Source organism: Squalius cephalus (assembly GCF_949319135.1).
Source record: "Squalius cephalus genome assembly, chromosome: 25".
Lineage (NCBI taxonomy): Eukaryota > Metazoa > Chordata > Actinopteri > Cypriniformes > Leuciscidae > Squalius > Squalius cephalus.
The window spans coordinates 11,913,356-11,938,100 of NC_137146.1; the positions used below are offsets into that span (position 1 = coordinate 11,913,356).

A 24,745-nucleotide genomic window follows, 5' to 3' on the forward strand; every position below is an offset into this window, starting at 1 on the left:
GTTTGGAATCATTCTCGCGTTACAATCATCAGCCAATCAAGGTGGTCACTTCAGTCAAGCTCGTGCATGAGTAATGACGTCATCCACAGCAACAAAGACTCACTCTTAGTTTAGGAGTTGTCATTTTTCTTTACTAAGAGTAGGTCTGAAAGGCGTTGTGAATAACTTTTAAGAGAAAACTCCTAGCTAAAATCTTTTAGTGCGATTTAGGAGTACTCCTAGTGGTAAGATAAAATGCTTTGTGAATACGGCCCCTGGTCTGCAACATTCTCATTCAATTACTAATATACATTCACCTAAAGGATTATTAGGAACACCATACTAATACTGTGTTTGACCCCCTTTCGCCTTCAGAACTGCCTTAATTCTACGTGGCATTGATTCAACAAGGTGCTGAAAGCATTCTTTAGAAATGTTGGCCCATATTGATAGGATAGCATCTTGCAGTTGATGGAGATTTGTGGGATGCACATCCAGGGCACGAAGCTCCCATTCCACCACATCCCAAAGATGCTCTATTGGGTTGAGATCTGGTGACTGTGGGGGCCATTTTAGTACAGTGAACTCATTGTCATGTTCAAGAAACCAATTTGAAATGATTTGAGCTTTGTGACATGGTGCATTATCCTGCTGGAAGTAGCCATCAGAGGATGGGTACATGGTGGTCATAAAGGGATGGACATGGTCAGAAACAATGCTCAGGTAGGCCGTGGCATTTAAACGATGCCCAATTGGCACTAAGGGGCCTAAAGTATGCCAAGGAAACATCCCCCACACCATTACACCACCACCAGCCTGCACAGTGGTAACAAGGCATGATGGATCCATGTTCTCATTCTGTTTACGCCAAATTCTGACTCTACCATCTGAATGTCTCAACAGAAATCCAGACTCATCAGACCAGGCAACATTTTTCCAGACTTCAACTGTCCAATTTTGGTGAGCTCGTGCAAATTGTAGCCTCTTTTTCCTATTTGTAGTGGAGATGAGTGGTACCCGGTGGGGTCTTCTGCTGTTGTAGCCCATCCGCCTCAAGGTTGTGCGTGTTGTGGCTTCACAAAAGCTTTGCTGCATACCTCGGTTGTAACGAGTGGTTATTTCAGTCAAAGTTGCTCTTCTATCAGCTTGAATCAGTCGGCCCATTCTCCTCTGACCTCTAGCATCAACAAGGCATTTTCGCCCACAGAACTGGCGCATACTGGATGTTTTTCCCTTTTCACACCATTCTTTGTAAACCCTAGAAATGGTTGTGCGTGAAAATCCAAGTAACTGAGCAGATTGTGAAATACTCAGACCGGCCCGTCTGGCACCAACAACCATGCCACGCTCAAAATTGCTTAAATCACCTTTCTTTCCCATTCTGACATTCAGTTTGGAGTTCAGGAGATTGTCTTCACCAGGACCACACCCCTAAATGCATTGAAGCAACTGCCATGTGATTGGTTGATTAGATAATTGCATTAATGAGAAATTGAACAGGTGTTCCTAATAATCCTTTAGGTATTTAAATTGTCATGTTAAAATAAAATGTTTACATTTATATTAATATTCAACTTTAGAGTATTTTATTTTTATAACTGAAGTGAAGCCTATAATAGTTGATTTTCTTCAACAGTCTCATTCAAAGACAAACTGTTGTTTATATTAATATTCAACTTTAGAATATTTTATTTGGTTTACTGATGAAAATCAGCTTTGCCATCACAGGAATAAATTACATTTGGAATTATATTAAAACAGAAAACTACAACAGTTTGGTTTTTCATCAAATAAAAGCAGCCTTGGTGAGCATATTGTAAGGCAGAAATATATATTAAAACATATATAATTAAATATGAATCCATAAGGCCACCTTTAAGCAATGTGGTGCCAAAGGTAAAAATGGCTAATTATTAAATCAGGGTAAAGTAAACCAAATAAAATACTCCAACGTTGAATATTAATATAAACGATAATTTACATATATTAGTAGTTGAATAAGACTGTTGAAGACCAGACCATATAAGGGCCAAATGGACAGCTTAAAGTGTCCAGGCGGGATCTGATGACGGAGCGCGCGCGGATTCGCCTGTGCATTTGGGACGGATCAGCAGGATGGCAGGAGCGCGTGCCCGGCACAGTGCGCGCGGCTGAGGGTGACCCATCATCAGGAGCTATGTTACTTCCATCAAACACCGCATCCCTGCGCCTCGGTCCCGCACACACCCGCTGAGGCGTGAGTATGCGAATGCCATCATCTCGCTCCCGCTGCTGGAAGCTCCACACATGCGTGCAGAATGTATTTCAACAGACGGTCGAAGAAGATCCACAGCGAGGGAGGTAAGCATAATCTGCCGACATGGGCGACGTATATTGGAACTGTTTACGCGTGTGTTTTCTTCGGTGCTATGTTGTTGTAGCCTACCATTGGATATTCGGATGTTACTTTATGTGTAAATTATTCGTTATTGTAGACTTTATACACACTATTAATTATATATTAGAAAAGGAAGGTCATGTTGTGAGCGTCCAGCATCAGTTATCTTCCACCTGTCCCGGTTGGTGACGCTCTCTTGCAGGTGACCTGTCATTTTCGCTGTGTAAACAGATGGGTTACCAGGTTCTGTTTCCTTCCAGTTGGCGGAGATGAGTAGGGTCAACTGTTCTTCAGAGATAAACTGTGATGCGGTTACAATTAATCTTATCCAGATCTGCATAGACCTTTGAGAGAGAAACTCCTGTATTAGTGGTTATTTAGCTCATATTTAGCTCATCACGTGACTGTTTAAAGCGCTCTAACTTTGTAAGCTCATAGACAGGTCTACCTCACCTGTTGAGGTCATGTGTGCCCGAGTAAAGTAGGCCTATTTACCTTTTTATGAATTACTTTACATTTAAGTGAAATATTATTTATATTAGATACTGTCATATAGCAGGTACAGACTGTATAGTTAAGGTTTATCTTTAAATATTATATCTATTATTTGAAGTATTCTGACACTAGCAATTTTGTCACTCAATTTCAGTACAAATCTTCAAGTAAATAAAAGCATTTTTAACATTTCTTTTAATTATGCACTGTAAAAAAAAAACCGACCAACAAAATCACTAAGATCCCTTTGAATTGATATAATTAATATTGAGTTTAAACTCTGAAAAGTCTTGAATAGTATTAAAAAATGCACAATTACAAAGAAGTTATAATATAATAATGTAGACTTTTTTCCAAGCAAAAAACATCCTGATTATTATTTGTAAAATAATATTTTTGATTTTAGCAATGAGGTCCTTTTGATGCAAGAATGCATTGCTTTAAAAATGCTTGCAAAATAGAGTTGAAATAAAAAGATTGCATTGTTATCAGTAAAAATTAGTTTTTTATTTTAGCAAGAACATTTTATGCAAGAGAGCATTACTTTCTAAATACGTGCAGTGCAAGGTTAAAATCAAAAGACTGCAACATTGCAGTCTGTTCTGAATGAAAATGAGCCATTGAGACAATTAGTATTATTACAAATCTAAGTAAAAGCTTATATATCATTCTCCAGACGTCAATTTACTGCACCGAACAGTGGCCAAGAGTCCATCGCAAGTACATTGCTCTTGAGATTTGAATGTTGGTGGCAGACTTGAGAGATTGCAGAGTGTTTTGGCAGCATGTGTTTATTCGGCAGAGCTTTGTGGGGTGATGACGCCGTCTTTTTGACTGACTGACACATATGCATTGTGGAATACACTGAACGTTTGTTCAGAGCGTTTGTTTGGCCTGCCCTGCTCTAACCCAGCACGTTCCAGAATTAACATGCAGGGCCGGGGACGTACTGTTGGTAACCTAATTTTCAATTCTGTGAAACGCACGTGTGACTCTGGGTTGTCTTATCAGTTAGATTGAGTTTAAAGTTGCATTTGGGCTTTTTCTGGAAATCTTTAATCTGTTTTATATGCCTTGAAGAATTATCTTTCAGAAGCCATTCATACAAGAAAGCCGTTTGCTGTAATTGTAAGTAGAAAGGTCAGTAATCCACTTAGTTCTGCTCATCTCAACAGATGACTGACAGCTGTTTTCTGTCGACTTTGCTCTCCATATGCTCAGTTTATGTATGAGTTGGGACATGGGACAATTGAAAACTATATCAGCAAAAAAACATGCTTGTCCAATCAAGTGCATAGTGTTCACATTTCAATTCACATTTTTTTTTGTATAGCGCTTTTCACAATACACATGGTTTCAAAGCAGCTTTACAGAAACTGCATGAGTCCACAGTACAATTTAGAGTGATCTGTTATCTGAGGTAACTGTCTAAGTTATGTATTTCAGAAATGTACATATACAAATCACAGTTAGCTAAAAATGTACTAATTTAAACAATGTAATGATTTAAGGCAGAAACAATGAGCTCATTGAAGTAAAGAACACTTGTTTGTTAACAAATGATTATGACATATAGAAAATTGTAGCATTGGTGCATGTTGATTCAGAGTTTGCGTCATCTGAAGTTCTTTTAAAAACTTTTTAGTCATTTGACAAATGAAAATACTCTATTAATGGTTTTAGTGACTGCAGTGTTTCTGTGCGGCCGGTCACCGTGATTTTTGCCAAGTAAGACATGTTCCTGGATCAACATATTTTGTTGATTCTGGAATAACATTCCTGTCCCAAAATTTAGTCCTTACCCTATCCCCACCCCTAAACCTATAACTTATCCCTAAAATCAGAGGGAAATGATAGGTGAATAACACTGATGTTGAAGCACCTCACCCTGGTTCTAAGCCTAAACTTGACATAAACTGTAAACGTGTCCCTCAGATCTGATTGGTTGATTGGAAAGTTGTTCCAGGATCAACAAAAATGTTGATCCAGGAACATATGGTACTTGGTAAAATCACGTTCACTGTTTCGGTGCATCAGTTTAAAGGCCACATGAGGGCAGCATCTGTAAACGTGTCGCTCATGGTCCATTCCAGAGGTAGGAGACTGATTGCTGGGTTACTTTAATTAAATGCTTAAATTATAGAGCGGAAAAGTAAGATGATTTCTTTATATATTTTAACATTAAATACATATTTATATAATATATCATATTAAACGGACTGAATGCAGATGACAGCGTTTTTATTTACACCATTTACATCAAATTATAAAACTTTATATGAAATAAACACAGCGTTCTTCATGATGCAAGTAAATAAAAATATAATTCATACAATTTAAAAAAATAAAGTAAAAAAAAACATATGTAAATGTTAGTTTAGTGACAGAATGGAGAATGTAGGGGGGGGGGCAGTTCTTCTCTTGGCCAACGAACGAACATGGTGTCATTATGATTCCGGCTGCATCACAAGTCCGAATTAGAATTCAGATCAAGACTCTATACACAAGAATGCTTAGTCAAACGATTCTTCTTGTTTTAAAAGAATTAAAGGTATAGAACTACATTAAAATATGATTGCAAATGTCAAATATCATTCATTGCTTTAAGCTCTAAACATTTAGCTCTCCATTAGTATAACATTCCTATCCATGCCTTTATTTTGATAGTATAGCTTGTGTGTAACCATCTACGTCATATAGATTTTGTGCAAATATGTACAGAAAAATTACAAATATTAAGTCAACTTACTATTTAACCTTACATTTTCTAATTGTTTAATTAATTTAATTAACCTTAGCAAGTCTGCTCACCCACATAATAATAAATCCAGTTTGAATAATACTTTGTCGCATTAGGCACCACAGTAGCCATACACTTTTAGTCTATTTCTTGAATATTATGTCCAACAAATTGAACTGAAAGGGGAAGTCGGCACATATTTAATGAAGCTGTGCCCTTTTATTTCGTGTATCCGGTGGTTTATCATGTTAGTGTAACGTGTAGAGTCCTAAGAGGAAGATGAGGATGAAAGTACGAATAAGGTAATACTTTCATCAGAATAAACAAAAAGCAGATATCCCGGCACGATAAAGCAAAGTAACAGTGAGTATTAAAACTCAGTCAACACCAGACCAATGAACAAAAGGAACTGAAGAGTATAAATACACACACGATAACAATCTGAATACAAACAGGTGAGCTAATTAATGAATAACCATGGAAACCAATGATGGCGGGAAGGACAAAAGAAACAGGATGTAAACTACAAGTCCTAAAATGAGAACCAAACACAATGAAAGAGTGACCGTTAGAGAGAGAGAAAATTTACTTGTTTTGTGTTGTCTAATGAGGAATATTATTGGTAAATATTAATATATATCTTAAAGGAGGCAAATGGAAGCCAGCATGGTAAAGATAATATATTTTATCCAACAGCCTTTTTATATGTAACCAACAAGATTACAAGACATTTGACATGCCGAAAGTTCCTTTACGCTACAAAAAGCTATTTCTATTAAGAAAGCTTTCTTTTGCATAGTATGGCTTGTACCGAACACCATTTCTGATCTCCAAAAGCTCATTTTTAAGAGTGTTTTGCTCTATGGTCTTACTGACTTGATATCTTGTGTTGTTTCTTTCTTATGGCAACTCTTGTTGGGCTCCTCCAGAACAGTTAGTGTTGACCCCTCTTAGCCAGGACTCCCCCCTCCGGCAGGACCAGCCCGTGGGATCCAACATGTGCTCCCATCTGGCAGACAGGTTTGAGAAAAGTGAGTGCCCTGCCCAATCGGGCTGCTGCCTCTCGCTACTGCTTGGAGCCTCACAGGAGCATGAAACCACCCCTTCCTTCAGCCCACACTGCATGGATAGACTGATACAGCTAATGTTCTCTGCACTCTTTCATGCACAGGGTCATTCCTACAGTTTGGTGAATTTTGGACTGAGCAGGTTTGTTAAAAACTTTTTAATAATTCAATTATTCTTTTATTAGTTTAATCATAGAGGAGAAAACGTCTGTCTTAGAAAAACACACTGGTCAAGCCAGGCTATAACCTAATAATTCTGACCAAATATTTCATATGTGGTCTAGGAAATTTGTGAACATTTAAGTTATAATGAAGCCCATTACTAGCTTGGAAAGATATGCTAGCAGAAGATTCACATTTAGGAAGCATTTTAATAGACACATAAAATCAATTTGAAAAATAAATTTTTTTTATGTCCAGTATAAATTGACACAACAGGGTGGAGGACATGTTATGTTTTATGCTTTTAGATAAGTATTCTAAAAATGAGGTAGAGACATTTTTGTGACTTAGGCTTTCCTAAGCACTATAAGCACAGTGCGTATTATAAAGTGCGTTCAACCAAAGCCCATTTAAGGCAAGTCTATTAACTCGGCGGCCATCTTTGAAACGCCTCACGGGCAGCTATTTCATTAATGCAAGTACAGCTCCTGTCTCTTTGAATGGGGAAACATCAAATTCTCCAAAGCTATTCACCAAGCTTATGATTAAATTTCATATTTGAAATCACCAATGAAATCTGACAACAACCATCTCATAAATTTGGTTTCTAAATGTTCAAATCATGACAAAAAACACCCAACACATTTTCTCAGGCTGGACCAGCCAATGCGCTTGTGCATTCATAAGCACATCTGGAGCTTCTAAAGGCCGCTGCAGTGAGGCAAAGAATTGACCAATTCTTTTATTTAGAAGGCAGGGCTTAGTAATATGAGAGCACCGTCTTTGTATATCTAAAGTCTTTGCTAAGACTTTGGCTGCATCCGAAATCACATACTCTCTTGAGTAGGTACTTATTTTGAACAAGTAATTACTTCATGACCGCTAAAAAGTATGTTCTATATAGTATGAATGTGTGTAGTATGAATGTAATCTGGACGTACTACATTCGCCATGTTGTCATTATCATGTGACCTACCAGCGTCAGTTATGTCGCTTCTCTGCCATTGACAAATCAGATTCAGATTCATTCTTTATTGTCCTCGATAGAGGAAATTTGTTTTCATGAACTGTTCCAGGAGCAACATTCAAGATGCATAACATGCACATACCACAGAATTTTGTACACATAATTACATATTGCAAAAAAAACAAACCAAAAAAAACATTTACAGTAAATAAATTAGGCATTCTGTGAATTCAACACTCTTATACCTGAGAGTACAAAACTTTTCCCTATAGCCATGATTTTTTATGTCGGCTCCTGTCCAAATCCTCTCCTGTGGCCTCATGGGATCTCAAAAGAAGTAGGTTATCCGGGTACTTTTTGCATATGCTCTTTTATGAGTATTGTGAATTCAGACATTATTTTGTCACATACTGTTTTGGGGAAGGTATACGATTTCAGGTGCAGCCTTTGTTGATAGAGTTGCTTTCCCTCCAAGGAAATGATGTCTCTTCTAGTAAGTCATGTGATTTAGCGTATGTGCTTAAGATTTTAAAGGGCAAGTAGCACTATAACAGGGTGTACTGGATTGATTTTACACCTTTAAAATGTATGTATCACAACAATGATGTTTTTTATGTCAAAGAATTTGCACACTAATGCTCAAAATTGCTAGTTTAAAAATATTCATGTAACCTTGATTTCAAAGTGAAGTTGAGTTTTTTTTTTTTATATATAATTATTCTTCGGTACTAATCATTCTATGCATGGAAAACCATGTGGCATGAAAAGTTGATCAGCATTTTAGGTAAAATATGTATTGTTTCATGAGGACATAAAATCCACCAAACTGTATGAATGACCCCACACAGACATGGTATGCGTCAAGGGATGCACCAAAATGCATGCAATGCATTACCGAAATAACAGTCCTTTTGGTGTTGATGCTAGTTAGTAAGCCAGGGGTCAGACTGTGACGCTTGCATGGCTTGTGCATGAGGTTACGGGTGGCTGACGTGCCTGGTGGTGTAAGTGAACAATCTCACCTGCGCTCTGGGATAAACCCCGGTCAGGATTAGATACAGGTGAAGTTGCAGAGCTGACAGAAAGAGGATTACCTTCCCTGGTCACTGTGCCTGTAAGAGGCTTTCGTTCCTCATTCACCCTTTTCCATCGGCATAGCGACCCAGGCTTCGAGCACATCCCCCGTTCCCCTTGGGGGCCACCAGGACCTGTGGGTCACCTTGGCTACGGGACCAACATGCCACGCCGAGGGCGCAACAGGTCTAGGAGGGGCTCTGTAGGTAAAGGGTTTCTGGATTTCTGGTGGAGCGGCCACACGTGAGCATGTGGGAACAAGGGATGGGCGGATCGGTCCTGAAATATTGATACTTCTGACACCGATGCCACATTTAGGATAGATCCACATAAAATCGATCCTCAGTGGTTTATTAGAATGCTTTAATTATTTAACTAGCATGACATTTAATATGCATCATTAGGTTTAAAGGGAAAAAGAACTTATAGCAGATAGTGTAGCTTATCTCCACATGAGCAGAACGCTGAAAAGCACAAGTCATAGGGTCATTCTCCAAAAAATGTTTCAAATTTAGTTGATTTTCCAAAAATACTGGTTTTGAATTCAGTTCAGTTCATTTTTCTCCCATAAAAGTTGATGGTAAGTATTTATTAAGATTGACATTGACATTATTGCTATTAATAAGGACAGCCTGAATTTTATTCATTTTATTTCACACATTAAGTAAATGTAATAAAAAAAAAAATGTTCTAAGATGGTGTCAAAATACTTCTAATCAGACTATAATAAATGTATTATTTGCATAAAAATATAATCAATATTTCATAATTTTTTTCTATGAAAATCTTTCACACAAACATTAAACAATGTAAAACCAATAACATTTTAATGAACTGATTTGAGGAACCTCTTCTTACTGTGAACTTTGATCTTGGAGTTTTACAACTTTTTAAGTTTTAACATTGAGAACAGAAAAAAAAAAAAAAAAAAAATCGAGGTACAAGCATTTTAAGTTATATTCTTAATTACGTATTTTAAGCTTTAAGCAAAATGATCCATACATACAAACACTTAATATACTTAAATAAAAAGTCAATTGCGTAGTATTTAATAAACATAACATTATGCCTTTTATATATTTAAAGTCTCTATGAAATCTTTTTCATAATTGAAAAGTCAAAGGACAGATTTGTCACCAATTTGATAATGACCGAGGACAAACAGAGACAGCAATGCTTGCTATTCACGTTTTTCCATGAAAGAAAGACAATTTTGTTGTAGGAACGACATGAGGGTGCCTTTGTTAAAGGAGAACTCCGGTCAATTTTAACATTGAGCTAATTTTTTTGTCAATTTGGAGTGCTGTCAATATAGAGAACAACAACAAAAATCGGTGTTGCCTACACCGTGTTATCCTCTTTTTAAAATTTGCACCCTGTTGACTTCAATGGGGCAATATTTAAACCTGCTTTTAGCCTCTTAACATCCTTGATGTGTCATTACAAGTGCACAGGTCATGTGAGTGATTCCTTCGGAGTGAACGCGGGTCAATCTGACTGCAGTAGATGTGAAAGATATGAATAAAAATGATGTTATTTAAGCCAGCGCAAATACCTGTATTTACATCCTGTTTTGGGTTGAAGTCCAAAGTAGTCGATTGTCGAGTTCACGCGCATAGGTTTAGTTACCTATAATCACGCGTGTGAACTCAACAATCGACTACTTTGGACTTCAACCGAAAACAGGATGTAAATACAGGTATTTGCGCTGGCTTAAATAACATCATTTTTATCCATTTCTTTCACATCACTTCTTTCTTTCACTTGTGTTCACTCTGAAGGAATCATTCACATGACCTGTGCACTTGTAATGACACATCAAGGATGTTAAGAGGCTAAAAGCAGGTTTAGTACTTGCCCCATTGAAGTCAACAGGGTGCAAATTTTAAAAAGAGGATAACTCGGTGTAGGCAACACCGATTTTTGCCGTTGTTCTCTGTATTGACAGCACTCCAAATTGACAAAAAAATGAGCTCAATGTTAAAATTGACCGGAGTTCTCCTTTAATATTCAGTCAAAAATCACATTTATTAATTTTTACTTTACCCTCAGAAATCACAAAAACTTTACATTTATTAGAGGTATCAGCATTGATATGTTTAAATACTTGCCATAGGATTGAATAAATAACTCGCCCATTAGTGGAAGACAAGCTTTATGCAGTTTGCAAATGAAGAGCCTCGTTGAGCATGTCATATTTTCTTTCTTTGGATTTTGTTTGGTTGTCTGAATGACCTCTGTACCACTATAAAGATTTGCTGGTTCACTGTCCTCTTGAACCCATTCCACTGCCATTGTGTTGCCGTAGCAGTAAATTCTAGACAATAGAGGAATTTGACACCCATTTGAACAGCACGACCAAAGTCTGACTAATCAGAGTAGTATAATACAGACGGAGAGATGTGCAGTGATATTGCATGGAATAAGAGAGGCCCGCTGAATGAATGCATGCAGGTATAAGAGAATGCGTTGGGTAAAGTGAGCACGGTTACAAAGGCATTGGGATGAATAATGCAACCCAGGGCTATTCATAATTTAAAAGCATGCTGCTTTTTAGTGGTGAAAACCTGGCGGATGGCCAAATCTCCACACTCACCCCACGCTGGGCCTAGGGTCAAACTCAGTGATATATATATATATATATATATATATATATATATATATATATATATATATATATATATATATATATATATATATATATATAAATAAATTAAAGGAATATTGCGTCTCGCAGATGCAGAAAGAAATTAAAATATGCTTGCGTTTTTGTAAGGATATCTTTTTTTATATTTGGAAATCAAGTGTTCAATCATGTTTTGAGCTGAAATGTTGTGCCATACTTTTCTTCATCAATTGTTGACAGGGTTTGGGTGTGATTTAGTCGCACGAAAACGGAACAATATTGTTTCTTTCTTGGTCTTTATCTGAGGGCAAAAGTCAGCGCAGCTCTTAGCTTCCCAGTTTTATCAGCACATGTTGGGAAACTTGTGAATTGAGTACTTGTTGATAATCTTAACCAGGGCCTGCGTGTCCTTTATGAAACCGTTATGTGTCTATGTACTGCACATAATTTACCAGTGTGTTGCTGATTCTATGGTTCTGTGATGTTTATCAGGTACAAAGTGTCTGCCGGTCTGGCCATTAGTGAGTAACTGAAGCTTTCATCTGTCGCTGAATAAACTTTTAAGCCACATCTCACGGGTCTTGTATCGATCTTTAAGATTGAATGGCTGAGTTTGGGATTGGAAGAATAAGTATAGAGGAAAGAGAAAATGAAAGTGTGAGAGGAAGAGAGTGATCATTCAGAGCGGGAGATGTGATGCATGATGAAAAGTGTGTCAATCCTGATTCTTTGGCCCTAGTTTAGAGTACGTCCTAGGAACGTCTATGGTCGGGGTTGCTTTGATCTCTTTATCTGGAAATGTTTAAAGCAGTGGTTCTCAACTGGTGGGTCACACAAGGGAAAATATAATGCTAAATGCAAATAATAAAATAGCACTCTTAGAAAAAAAGGTTCATTGGGGTTCCTTGGTTCTTGACTCAATTTTAAAGAACCAATTTTAAAAGCTGTTCTATAAGGAGAAATGTCTTAAATGACTGCATGACACTTTCATTTTATTTTAGTGATAAAGTGTTTACAAGCTGTTTAATTCTTAAAATCAAATCAAAATAAATAATTATAACAAAATTAATTAATTAAAACGAAATCCATAAAATGATCTTATGATGGGAACCCCTAAAAGGTTCTTGATAAAGCGCCTGACAAAACCCTTTAAGGTTCTATATAAACCTTTTCTTTTAAAGGACCATTTGATAACTATAACAATAATGATATAGTTCTTAAAATCAAATTTAAAGTCTTTAAAGAGCTTGAGCATTTAAAGTGGCAGACAATGTAACTGCAGCATGCGCTTATAATAAACAGAATGCCATCGTCCATTGGTGTGGACGCTAATATAGGTAGTTTTTTTTTTTGGTGTGAATGGGCCTTTAGAGTGTATAATTGTGCATTCTAGTTAGGATAGCAAAATTTATATTCTTATTAATTTAAAAAATACAAATTAATAAAAGGCTTATTTATTTTGAACCTTAAATATGTGGCAAACTTTATTTAGTGCAAAATCTTATGGCTAATAATAATACAATATTGCAGTGTCATGTTAATAATACTGAATATTATTGGATCTATGCGATTCATTTTAATAATTGTAATATTAATGTCTTATGTTTGATTTTTAGCATATTTTTTATATATTTATACATTTTGTATGATAATGGTATTTGATGTCCAATGTAAAATCTGAATCCTGAAGTAGAACCAGTTGAGAGCCACTGTAGTTTAAACTATACCCACTACTGCAATTAAGTCTGAAGTCACCTTGAAAGAGACATTAGACATAATCTTTGACTCCTTAAAAACACTTTTAAGGTCTAGTGTCTTCTGCACTAAAATACACAACACGGCACATAAGTATAAGTTCACACAATTCTCAGTTAGTGACAAGATAGTTATCAGTGGTCAAGCTGGGCTTTGACACTAAAGAGATGGGTGCTATATTTACAACCTGCACCTCGTAACTTAAGATCATGCATTTACAAGCAAGAGAACTATGCATATTACAGAAAGCAAAAAGATCTGATGGAGATACAGCCCAGCATGTTCATGTGGGTATGTTTTTGCTGATTTTTGTGGTTTATGGTTTTGCAAGATTGACTTGCAGATAAAGGGTTAGATATGGTTCAAGATGGGGGAAAAAGTCTCACGCAACATTCATATACTGTTTACTTGCAAGCAAATTAGCAGCAAATACATAAAAGATCAAATATATATATATATATATATATATATATATATATATATATATATATATATATATATATATATATATATATATATATATATATATATATATATATATATATATATATAAAATTATTTATTTATTATTATTATTTGTTTTCGTTTTTTTCTGAAGGGAAACCATATTCAGTCACTGCAAAGACAGAGTGGAGCCTCATAAAATATATACTGCTGTCAAATCGATTAATCGCGAATAATCGCATCTAACATAAAAGTTTGTTTATATAATATATGTCACACTCACACACATCTATTATATAAACACAAACTTTTGTTAGATGCGATTAATCGATTTGACAGCACTAATATAAATATAATTTTGTAATGTCTTCTATTGTACTTCCTTACCTTTACCATGAGAATTTACATGCATTATAAATTTGACATTTTAACAGGAAATATTGTTACTTCCAACTTTGCTTCAATCTCTTTCTATATAAGATATGTGAAATTGTCTAATTATATTCTTTAACTTTTTCATTTGTTCCCTTATCCACATTTGCTGTGACAACTGTCTTATGCAAATAATAAAAACACAACACACAGTTATCACAAAACTAATACGTTTATTTTTTTTAAAAAATAGGCTAATATAATTATTTTGTTGATGTCAAAATCTGTAAGTCAAACCTTTTGAGACTTTATGGTGTATTAGGGCAAAATCTTTTGGTTAACAATAATATAATATGTGGCCTAGTGCATGTTAATAATCCATAAATCCCACAATATTCAGATCAGTGGTGCATATGTTTTTAATGATGTATTCTTAAACCTTTTATGTTCCCCTATCCACGTTTGGTTTAATCTTTGTAAGCTGTCTTAACCTTTTACATTTTCCTATTAGGCCTACTGCTATGAATATTGACAATTTGACCTTCAAACACGAACCCTTTGAGAAACAACGTAGCATATTTGTGCCTTCAGGTAAAATTTCCATCATTACAAGGAGGAGCAAACGAACAGGAAGTAAAAGTAAGCACGTTTAGTGCCTTTCGATCCATATTGTGGACACCGGTGTGACTCCCGAGCACGAGCAGTGCCTGCGCCTTTAAATGTAAGGTTTTTGTGTTGTCTGACTGCGGGTAGTGCTGTAGTTAGAAGCGGACAGAGAAACCGCGCTGTCTGGAGGGAAACCATCTTCTGTCACTGCAAAGACACAACGGAGTGGAGCCTTATAAAAACGTCTACAGATTGACCCAAATGACACGGTGGGAGAGGGTTTGGGGCTTGTCTATTAGAGAGGCTGACTGGAATGGGAGAAGTGACGCGAGTAGTCCATCTCTCCACGCCCGCTTTCGATCATGCAGCAGCTGGGTAAACTCTCCTGTCACATCCAGACAGAGTTGTTATTTACCGAGCGTACATTATTTATTAGGTGCGGGAAATAATCATTTGGCAGTGGTCTGTGATGCTGCAACATTTGAGAGGGAATCGCTGTGGTTGCGTCTCAAACAAGAACAACCCCACGCGACGCGCCGCAATCGCTTCTACTCTGGACGCATCGAAGCCGTACGTCATCGCATAACGCTTACCTCACGGACCAATCAGTTGTAAGCTCGAGGCTACTCCTGAATAAATAACATTATTTTTAGCGATTCATTTATATTATTTTTCATTTCATTTTATTTCATTTAATTTATTTTAAAATGAAGTATTATTTAATATACACGTTTAGAAATTAAATATTATTTTATATAAATTATTATTATTATAAATATAATTATTATATTAAAATATTATGACTGTGATTTAACGCAAGTTTAATTATATTTTACTTGTAAAATCATTTTTATTTTATTCGGACTGCGAAAATGAAGTTGTTAGAGTAGCTCTGCAGACCGTCAGAACAAAACAAAAACAAAACAAAAAACGGCTACGCAACGCTTTATAATGGGAAAGATGTACGCGTTATGACTCTCCGACATAGTATTATAAATGTTCGAATCAGGCGCGTATGGTGACTAAAATGCTGTCTAGGTAGGCAGCTTGCTAGGTTTTGAGACACAGACATTGTCTCGTTGCTTTTCGTTTCAGCGCATCGTGAATAAACAGGTGTTTCCACGGAATAAAGAGGCTTTTATAAAGATAAACAAATGCTCAAGGTTTCCTACAAAGGTGTTTGCTGCGCCATTGTGCGCCCATCAGCACATTCTATACAGGGGGTCCCGTGGGCGTCGCGCGTATTGCTGTATTGGTGACGGAGCTTTTGCTCGTGGATGATGATGATGAGGACGATGATGATGAGGAGGAGGATGGGGGGAAAATGAAAGAGACGGGGAGGGCGTTGCACAGAGGGAAACGTCATTGACACCAGGGGCGGCTTGCATCAGCACACAGTAGTAGTGTTTAGTGGCCAGCGCACTGAACTGTAAACTACATACATTTCTATGTCTGTTCTTCCTCCTGTCGTCTTCCACGCACACTCACGTTAGCCTCGCCTCTCTCCCATCACTCGAACGGTGCAGGACCCGCGTGCTCGGCCGCCGGCTACCGCAAGGCAGAGGATGAGATGTCCGGAACCACATCACAGGCGGACCCGATAGATGCCACAGCGCGGATCGTTCTGCTCAACCGAGCCCAAACCACCAAATTCTGTGACAACCATGTCAGGTGAGTTCATTTAAGTCTTTATTGTACCGAACAGGAAAATGTTTCATTGCAGTTTGAATTTATTCTAGCTTGTTTTATTGAGCTCTTAGTGTAGGCTATTCTTTGTTTAAACTGAACATGATCAAGTATCCGTTATTGTGGTATTTTTGTGACTGTAAATTTGCAGTTTTAAAAGAATGTTAAAGATACTATCTTTGTTGCAGTTCTCTAAGGCAGACTCTCCTCTTTGTTGTTAGGCTAATATAAATGCAAAGGATCAGCGTTTTAACTTGCACTATCAACAAGAAAACAATACTACTATATTTTTGCTTATTTTGTTTATTTGCACTAATGTTAAAACGTTTGGGGTCAGTAATGTTTTTGAAAGAAGTATCTTATGCTCACCAACGCTCCCTTTATTTGAAAAAATAATAAATAATAATACAGTAAAATAGCAAAATTGTGACGTATTATTACAAGTTATAAATAACTATTTTCTATTTGAATATGTTTTAAAATGTAATTTATTCCTGTGATGGCAAAGCTGGATTTTCAGCATCATTACTCCAGTCTTCAGTGTCACACGATCCTTTAGAAATCATTCTAATACGCTGATTTGCTGCTTAAGAAACATTCCTTATTATTATCAATGTTGAAAAAGGTTGTGCATATTAGGTTTGTGGAAACCGTGATGCATATTTGTTTTTCAAGATTCCTTGATGAATAAAAAGTTCAAAAGAACAGCATTTATTTGAAATCAAGTAACAAGTCTTTACTGTCACTTTAGATCAATTTGATGCGTCATAGCTGAATAAAAGTATTAGCCTAATTTCTTTCAACAACAATTTCTTTTTACTGACCCCAAACTTTTGAACGGTAGTGAATATACTGCTCAACATTTTTATCATGCTTATAGCCTAAGTCTCATCAATTTTGTGTTTTTACACACAAAAAATATTAATAATAATAATAATAATAAAATGCGATATTTTGCGTTGCTTCAAAAATAACTCAAATAATACACTAAGATTTTGTACCTCTTTTATTATCAAATAAATTAAAGCTATACAAAATTAAAGATGTCAGATTCTCAGATGTTGGCTTGAAATGCTCCTTAATTTTTTTCCCTTCAAAAAGCAGCTCGTTCACAGTTCATTTAGTGTTTTCAAGTAATTTCAAGTTCATTTTGATTTTGGACATGTCATGACCTGAAGGGATGGTATCAGAGTGATTAATTTGTTTACTTAATAATTAGCCTGTCCATTTTAACCAGTTTGACTCATTCTGAAAGATTTGCACACTTCAAAGAGTAAAAGCAATATCCCATTGACAGTGTGATCAGCCAGTCACTCCTCCCATTTTTCCTGTATTTCGCAGTCACTCTCAACTTTTTGTTTTTACCCGTTATTCTTGAATAATTATTAATTAAGCGCATTGTATTTAATGCCTCACCACCTACACCACTGTTCCAACACTTTATGGTCCAACACAAAGATGATCTTATTAACCTCTAATGCTATGAGATTGATTACAAAAACTGCTTTAATCAAGTTAAGGTCTTCCCTCAGGGAAATTCCATGCTAAATGTATGCAAGTATGCATTGAACGTGACATCTGAATAGCTTCCATTAAGTGAAGTACTCCATCAGAGATTTCCTGTGAGTACACCAAGGTCATGTTCCGGGCCGTGCCTGGCTAGAGTTCGTCTGCAGTTCCCGAACAAAAAGTCTTTTGGTCTCCAAAGTGCACAAGTCCTCTAAAGACTTGAGTGTTTCTTTATCTGTTTGATGGCTATTATATCCGTTTGAAAAGTGAAATTCTGCTGATGACAAAATGGCACTGTTTGAATCTTTATGTATATGATTGTGTTCTGAAAATGATAGGTCAATACTTGTAACAAAAGCCTGATAGATTTGGATCCCAGACCACTTTCATATTAGTGCCATAATATGGAAGCTCATACGAAATCAGCCTCTCAGTCCCGAAAACACTCACCCACGCACACTTCATCGATCCGCCAGTATATTCTAAAGATTTGATTCTGCTCTAAAAGGCTCTATTTTGGTTCCTGCCACAACGTTAAGGCGGGCCTAGAAATCCGTAGCTCTTTTGTCATTGGCTAATTTCAGTTCAGGTGGAGCTCTGCTCATCAGTTTCTCAGCATAATGCCTCTCTGACTGGAGCAGTGGAAATTTTAATAAGAATTATCTTATGCCTTAATCTTCATGTTTTATTTACCAACTGGTTTCTGCTTCCCATTGCATTGGCATCAAATGGTCAGCTGTCAATCACAAAGTAACCAGATCAACAAATCCAGCAGAGCAATCATCCATATCAGTCTTTTAGGGTAACCCCAGGTACTACACATTATGGCGACGCCGGTTTGGGTTTCTGTGTGTGTGATTGGAGCGCTGAATGTTAATGAAGGGGATCGTATGAATGGTTTCAGCCACTCTTTGATGTCAACGATAGCCTGTCGTACTTCCAGGTCAGCTACAGAGCTGCTGTTTGATGCCTAGTGTGGGTTACGCTGGGTGTGTTAGGCTGTGAACTCAATGCCTATGAGCCCAGAAGGGTGTCATGTTTACAAAGGGGACCACGCTAGCACAAGAACACATGCTGTATTTTAGAAACATGCTTACGATTTGATTTACGCAATAAGTGCCTCCAGATGCGGATATAAAACACCCACACAAACAAATACTGACTCCTCTTTAGATTTAGATGGGCAGCCTTGGGACGGAGGCAAATTTGTAGTCCCGGAGGTTATTTTTAGGGATTTTTAACAGCTATTTTAATGACTGTAAAACATTTACTGCCGCAATCAGCTATTCAAGAGCTACTTAGGAGTTTGATCAATACGGATAATTGACAGGCATGCCGAGAAACATCCATCCTAACAGCCCAAACACTTATTTTGGGATTGTTTATCTAAATTTAATGCAGTGAGCAATGAACTGTCAGGTGTTTGTGAAAGCATATGGATCCTGGCTTGTATCAAAACACTTACGAGTGCTTTTTTTTTTTTTTAAATAGAAGCCTGAGTAGAGCTAATCCTAAATTTGTGCTCTTATGGCCCTGGTTGTATATATAGATGTTTTAAAATAGTTTAAAGCTGATAGATTGCTTTTAAACTCATCAATTTTCCCTTTTCTCCCTCTAGCACGGCCAAATACGGGATCCTTACCTTCCTGCCACGGTTCTTGTACGAACAGATCAGGCGAGCGGCTAATGCCTTCTTCCTCTTCATCGCTCTTATGCAGGTATGACACTTGGGATGCTCAGACAACTGTATGAACTGCATCTTCTTTGTTTTGAGGACCTCAATGTAAAAAATGTGTTGCTCTTGTTGGTCTCTTTCAAAAGGGATATCCATCTGAGGAACCATACTGCTTATGCTGACCATATGACTTTTCGGTCATTTGCCAACACGTCCATTTGTGTATTATATCCATTTTTGGAAGTGGTCCACTAATTTACTCTCATCCACTATGAGTCACTATCCACTCTCAATAACCGCTGCCACGTGATCAAACTAGATTGGCCAATATTGCATGGAAAAAGAGTGAGCAAAAAGGCTAAATGGCTAAAAGGTTTCTTCTTTGTGTCATGTTGTTTACTCAATACAGTGCTTTCCAAGGCTCAGTCACCCTCCTGTCATTCTAAATCTGTATGACATTTTTTCTTTTTCTGTGGAACACAAATGAAGATATTTTGATAATGTACTCGTAACAATGGGAGATGACTAGAGCTTTTAAACTTCTAAAAGGACCATAACTATCATAAGAGCAGTCCAAACAGCTTGCACACTATATTCCAGATCTTGTGAAGCCATACAGATTAAGATTCGTTTTTTTTTTACCTTATCTTTTTCTTTTTAAATGGGACTTTCCCAAAGCATGTTGTTGTACTACCAGAGTAAAGTATCTCATTTTATGTTTATTTGTGTACATTTTCAAATGCAGCAAATCCCTGATGTCTCCCCAACGGGTCGCTACACAACGCTGGTGCCCCTTATCTTTATTCTGACAGTGGCTGGGATCAAGGAGATCATTGAGGATTATGTGAGTATTCTGCTGAATGGAGCGCTGCATTGACGTTAAACTGTCCAGATCTTGTTTTGACAACACTGGATAAAGTGCATTGTCTTTGAAATTCAGTTGAAAATATGTATGAACAATGCTGATTATATGTCACGTGTTGTGTTCTCACAGAAAAGACATAAAGCAGACAATACGGTGAACAAGAAGAAGACAACAGGTTGAGTGTTGCAATCATATCTGTGTAATTGGGTTAAAAATGAACTAAGGCAACTCAGAGCAAAAATGCCACTTAAAGTAACGAAAATGCCCCAGAAAATTTGAGGGCTAGAAGGGCTTTGTTACATAACATTTTCTATGTTTTGAAATACTATATTTGGCCTCTCAAGTTATGGGTTTAGTGCTAATCATTGCAGTCATGGTAGTGACCTATATTTGTCAAATATCTATATTCACTTGCAGCTAATATGAAGTGTTTTTTAATTAAAGCTCTGAAAACACCATTAATATATACGATATTAATCATTATTAATACTTGAAATGTTTTTAAATTTAGCTTACCTTTGCTCTTTAAGAACACATTTAATCATTTAATTTAATAATGTTAAATGTAACAAAATCATTTTTAATTTTTAATATATAATATTGTATATAATGTACATTATAATATTGTGATTCCAAATCACTTCAGCATTTAAACGATTTAAAAAAAAAAGTTGAATTGTGCGAAATCGTATAGAATTTTATTATTGTCTATTTATCTGCTATAATTAATGACAATAATTATTGTCCTTTTGTTATTGGTCAGAATTTGAATGTCAGTGCATCCCTAGACTTTTTTTTTTTGAATTAGCATCCACAATTGTTCATAATTATTTAAAATATTTGACTTAACACACAATGGGATACCTATTTAGAAAAAAAGCCCATTTAGGGGCAAATATAGCCTCTTATAAAGTAAATTTCTAGTTGTGTTCTATACCTGTATATTCATTTTATATATGGTTTATATATTCATGAGGAGAATTTTTCTGATGATGTCATTGTTTTCTAGTACTGCGTAACGGAGCATGGCAGACCATCATATGGAAGCAGGTAACCCTGTCTTTGCCTCTTTCTGCATCTTTTTTTCTTATTCTACTTCTTTTGTATCTCCTTCCTTTCGGTCAATGATGCTTTCATTTATGTTTTGGTAACACCTGTTTTTTTCAGTTCACCTCTCACTGCTGTTTTTTTTTTTTTTTTTACTTTCTCTTCATTTTTGTTGCTCCTCTTTTCTTTGTTTCCAAGCACTGCGATCTATTTCTTAATCTCATTTTCTCCCTCCTCATGCTGTTGCAATGCTGCACCTGCCCACTAGGTGGCAGTGGGAGACATAGTCAAGGTGACCAATGGCCAGCATCTCCCGGCTGACATGGTCATAGTGTCATCCAGGTCAGCACCGCAGTGTATTTGTGTGTGTATCCGTGGAGTTTGTCGTGCTGTAGTGTGATTTTATAGCTCTGAAAAATAAGTAGTAATTGGGATTTGGGGATTATGTTTCAGTTAAATATTTTTGTGTGTTGTGTTTATATTTGTGTGGTGCTGTTTTGAGTTCATAATCTGCGGCTGTTTTTCTCACAGTGAGCCTCAGGCGATGTGCTATACTGAAACATCCAACTTAGATGGCGAGACCAACCTAAAGATCCGACAGGTACATATTATAAAAGTCGTGTGTTTTGTATTGTGTTCTAAGAGTGTAACATCAGGGCTGCATACTGCGACCAAATGGTCGCATTTTGCAACCTTTTTCCCTGTTGGTCCGACTAAATTTAGTTAGAGGTCACACTGGTGCCACCACCACGTTTCTCAATTGATAAGAGCTGCTATTTCTGTTGCATATGAGAAACACCAAATGAAATAAAAGCGGAACGAAACCTCTCTGCTTGTTTGAGCTGCACAGACTGTTTATCAGCTCGGACGAAGAATTGACATCGCAGCACGAGCTCAGAACAGGTTTATTTACGGGGCGATCTCGATTATATGATACCATTACTACACGGCAATGAAGCACTACATGAACGGACAAGTGATAGAAGGCTTTTCACTCCACAAATCACCAGCATTCACCATGGATTTAGTAGCACTAACTGTAACCATGGTATTGTGGCAGAAACAGTCGGCTGTTTTTACACTATTCATTTCAGGGTTTGTACAACCTTTTGAGAGTAAAATTCAAGCACTTTTAAAGGACTTTCCAGCACTTCGAAGCTCTAAATATTATTCAATTTAAATGTTATTTTTAATGTGGTTACCAAAATAAATAAAAAATTCATCCTTCAAAGATTGTCCCCATTTGTAAAACTCAAAGTGTTTCAAGATGTAGGAAAACTAACACTTGGTGGCAAACAAACCCTTTTATTTAAAAAGGTTACCACTTTCTAATTTTTTTTTTTTCACATGATTTGCTTTTGAGTTTATATTTAGATATTATGAAATTACTATTATAAAATAGCAAATCCTCAAGAAATCATTTTTTGTCAAAGTTTGACTTTTTTTGTATTAAAGTATGAGGTAGGAAAAGTCACAAACTTTGTGGCACCGGTGTTATTGCTCTCAAATGTTAGTCTGGAGCTCTGAACATGTTTTTTGTTCCTTGTGTTCCAGGGTCTCTCACTCACAGCTAGCTTTCAGTCTCTGGAGGAACTGATAGCTTTGACTGGTCGTCTTGAATGTGAGGGGCCAAACAGACACTTGTACGACTTCACTGGAACACTGCGCTTAGACAACCTCAAGTACGCCAATTCACTATTTGAAATAGTGTGAATTTAAAATATAACACACATACACACACTTCATTCAGTGACCATGTGCTTGAATTACAGCCCAGTTCCACTTGGGCCGGACCAGGTGCTGTTACGAGGCGCCCAGCTCAGGAACACGCAGTGGGTTGTGGGAATTGTAGTCTACACTGGACATGATTCTAAACTCATGCAGGTAAGTGATCTCAAAAAAGCTGGATTTGTTAACTAAAGCTATTAAAGTAATTTTTGTTAATTGAAATAAAACTGAAATAAAATAAAATATAAATCAGATGAAAAACTAACAAAATTTTAAAAATGTTGTCTTGGCAACTAACTGAAATAAAATGATAAAATAAGTTGAAGGAATAAAATTAATAAAACTGAAATAAATTTAAAAGCTAAACAGAAATATTTAAAAAACAAATAAAAATGACAAGCTCATAAAAATGACTAAAACTTAAATGAAAACAAATATAAAAATAATAGCAAATTCTAAAATATTAATAAATACAGCAATAGTATATAAATAATACTGAAATAACTTTTTGGGAATATAACAAATGAGTAATGGAGTTTTCTTTTAAAAAAATTTGTAACAGGAAAAAAAAGAATTATTTGAAGAAAAATGCAAATGTAAATGATTAGAGTGTTATGGTATTGCAGTCATTTACAATGACACAGTACTTTTTTTGTAAAGTTTAATCATAATCAGACACATATTTGATACAGTCTTGACTATTTTAATAACTTGTATAGATTAAAACATGGAGTCATTATATATGTAAAGTCTCTAATGCTCAAAAGGCTGCATTCATTATTATTAAAATGAATTAAAGTTTATTTTTACTGACCCCGAAACCTTTGAACGGTAGTGTATAGAGCATTAATATAATGTTTCCATCCTGCAGAATTCCACTAAAGCTCCACTGAAACGCTCTAATGTGGAGCGTGTAACAAACATGCAGATCCTGGTTCTGTTCGGGATTCTCCTGGTCATGGCGCTGGTCAGCTCCATCGGGGCCGCCATATGGAACGAACAGCACACGGATAAGGCTTGCTGGTACCTTTCCCGTGCAGGTAAATATACACAGTGAAACCTACTTTGCCATTTTAGATGTGGATTTAGAATATTTATTCTACCTTTTCACTTATTGCCACATACTAGCCCTAAATAAATGGTTTTGATAATTTTGCATATGCTGATGTTTATAAAATAAGCTTATGTCATTGTCTATCCAGGTGACATCTCCCTGAACTTCTGGTACAATCTGCTGACCTTCATCATCCTCTATAACAACCTGATACCAATCAGCCTACTGGTTACTCTAGAAGTGGTCAAATTCACACAGGCTCTCTTCATTAACTGGGTAAAATAAGACTAAATATCACATTGTGATCAACTGATCACTAGTGATGCACCGAAATGAAAATGTTTGGCCGAAACCGAAAATTTTGGATGGTGGGATTGGTGAAATATAAACATTTAAACGATAGTAAACTGTAATGACTTGTTTTCATGACAGATTTATTCAAACATACACTAAATAATGACTACATCTCTAGTAGGTTAAGTAAAAAATATAATGAATATGAAATACAGTGCATATA

General features: G+C 36.4%; 1 protein-coding gene across 9 annotated transcripts in view; it reads left to right on the plus strand.

Annotated features, from left to right (window-relative positions):
- The first annotated feature begins 2,099 nt into the window (after positions 1-2,099).
- Positions 2,100-24,745, plus strand: part of atp8a2 (ATPase phospholipid transporting 8A2) — a 59,261-nt gene continuing 36,615 nt past the window's right edge. Inside the window, exons 1-14 of one of the 9 annotated variants that reach the window (XM_079862545.1) lie at positions 2,118-2,319; positions 3,528-3,571; positions 6,521-6,622; positions 16,158-16,335; positions 19,478-19,577; positions 20,280-20,378; positions 20,529-20,574; positions 21,409-21,449; positions 21,715-21,788; positions 21,978-22,047; positions 23,001-23,128; positions 23,219-23,330; positions 24,046-24,214; positions 24,377-24,504. In XM_079862545.1, coding sequence (XP_079718671.1) covers positions 2,222-2,319; positions 3,528-3,571; positions 6,521-6,622; positions 16,158-16,335; positions 19,478-19,577; positions 20,280-20,378; positions 20,529-20,574; positions 21,409-21,449; positions 21,715-21,788; positions 21,978-22,047; positions 23,001-23,128; positions 23,219-23,330; positions 24,046-24,214; positions 24,377-24,504 — 1,389 coding nt within the window. In that variant the 5' untranslated portion in view covers positions 2,118-2,221. Of the gene's footprint in view, positions 2,320-3,527; positions 3,572-6,520; positions 6,623-14,687; positions 14,780-14,945; positions 15,040-15,222; positions 15,276-16,157; positions 16,336-19,477; positions 19,578-20,279; positions 20,379-20,528; positions 20,575-21,408; positions 21,450-21,714; positions 21,789-21,977; positions 22,048-23,000; positions 23,129-23,218; positions 23,331-24,045; positions 24,215-24,376; positions 24,505-24,745 lie in introns of those variants that run through there. The other 8 variants (XM_079862546.1, XM_079862548.1, XM_079862547.1 and 5 more) reach the window with 8 other exon arrangements.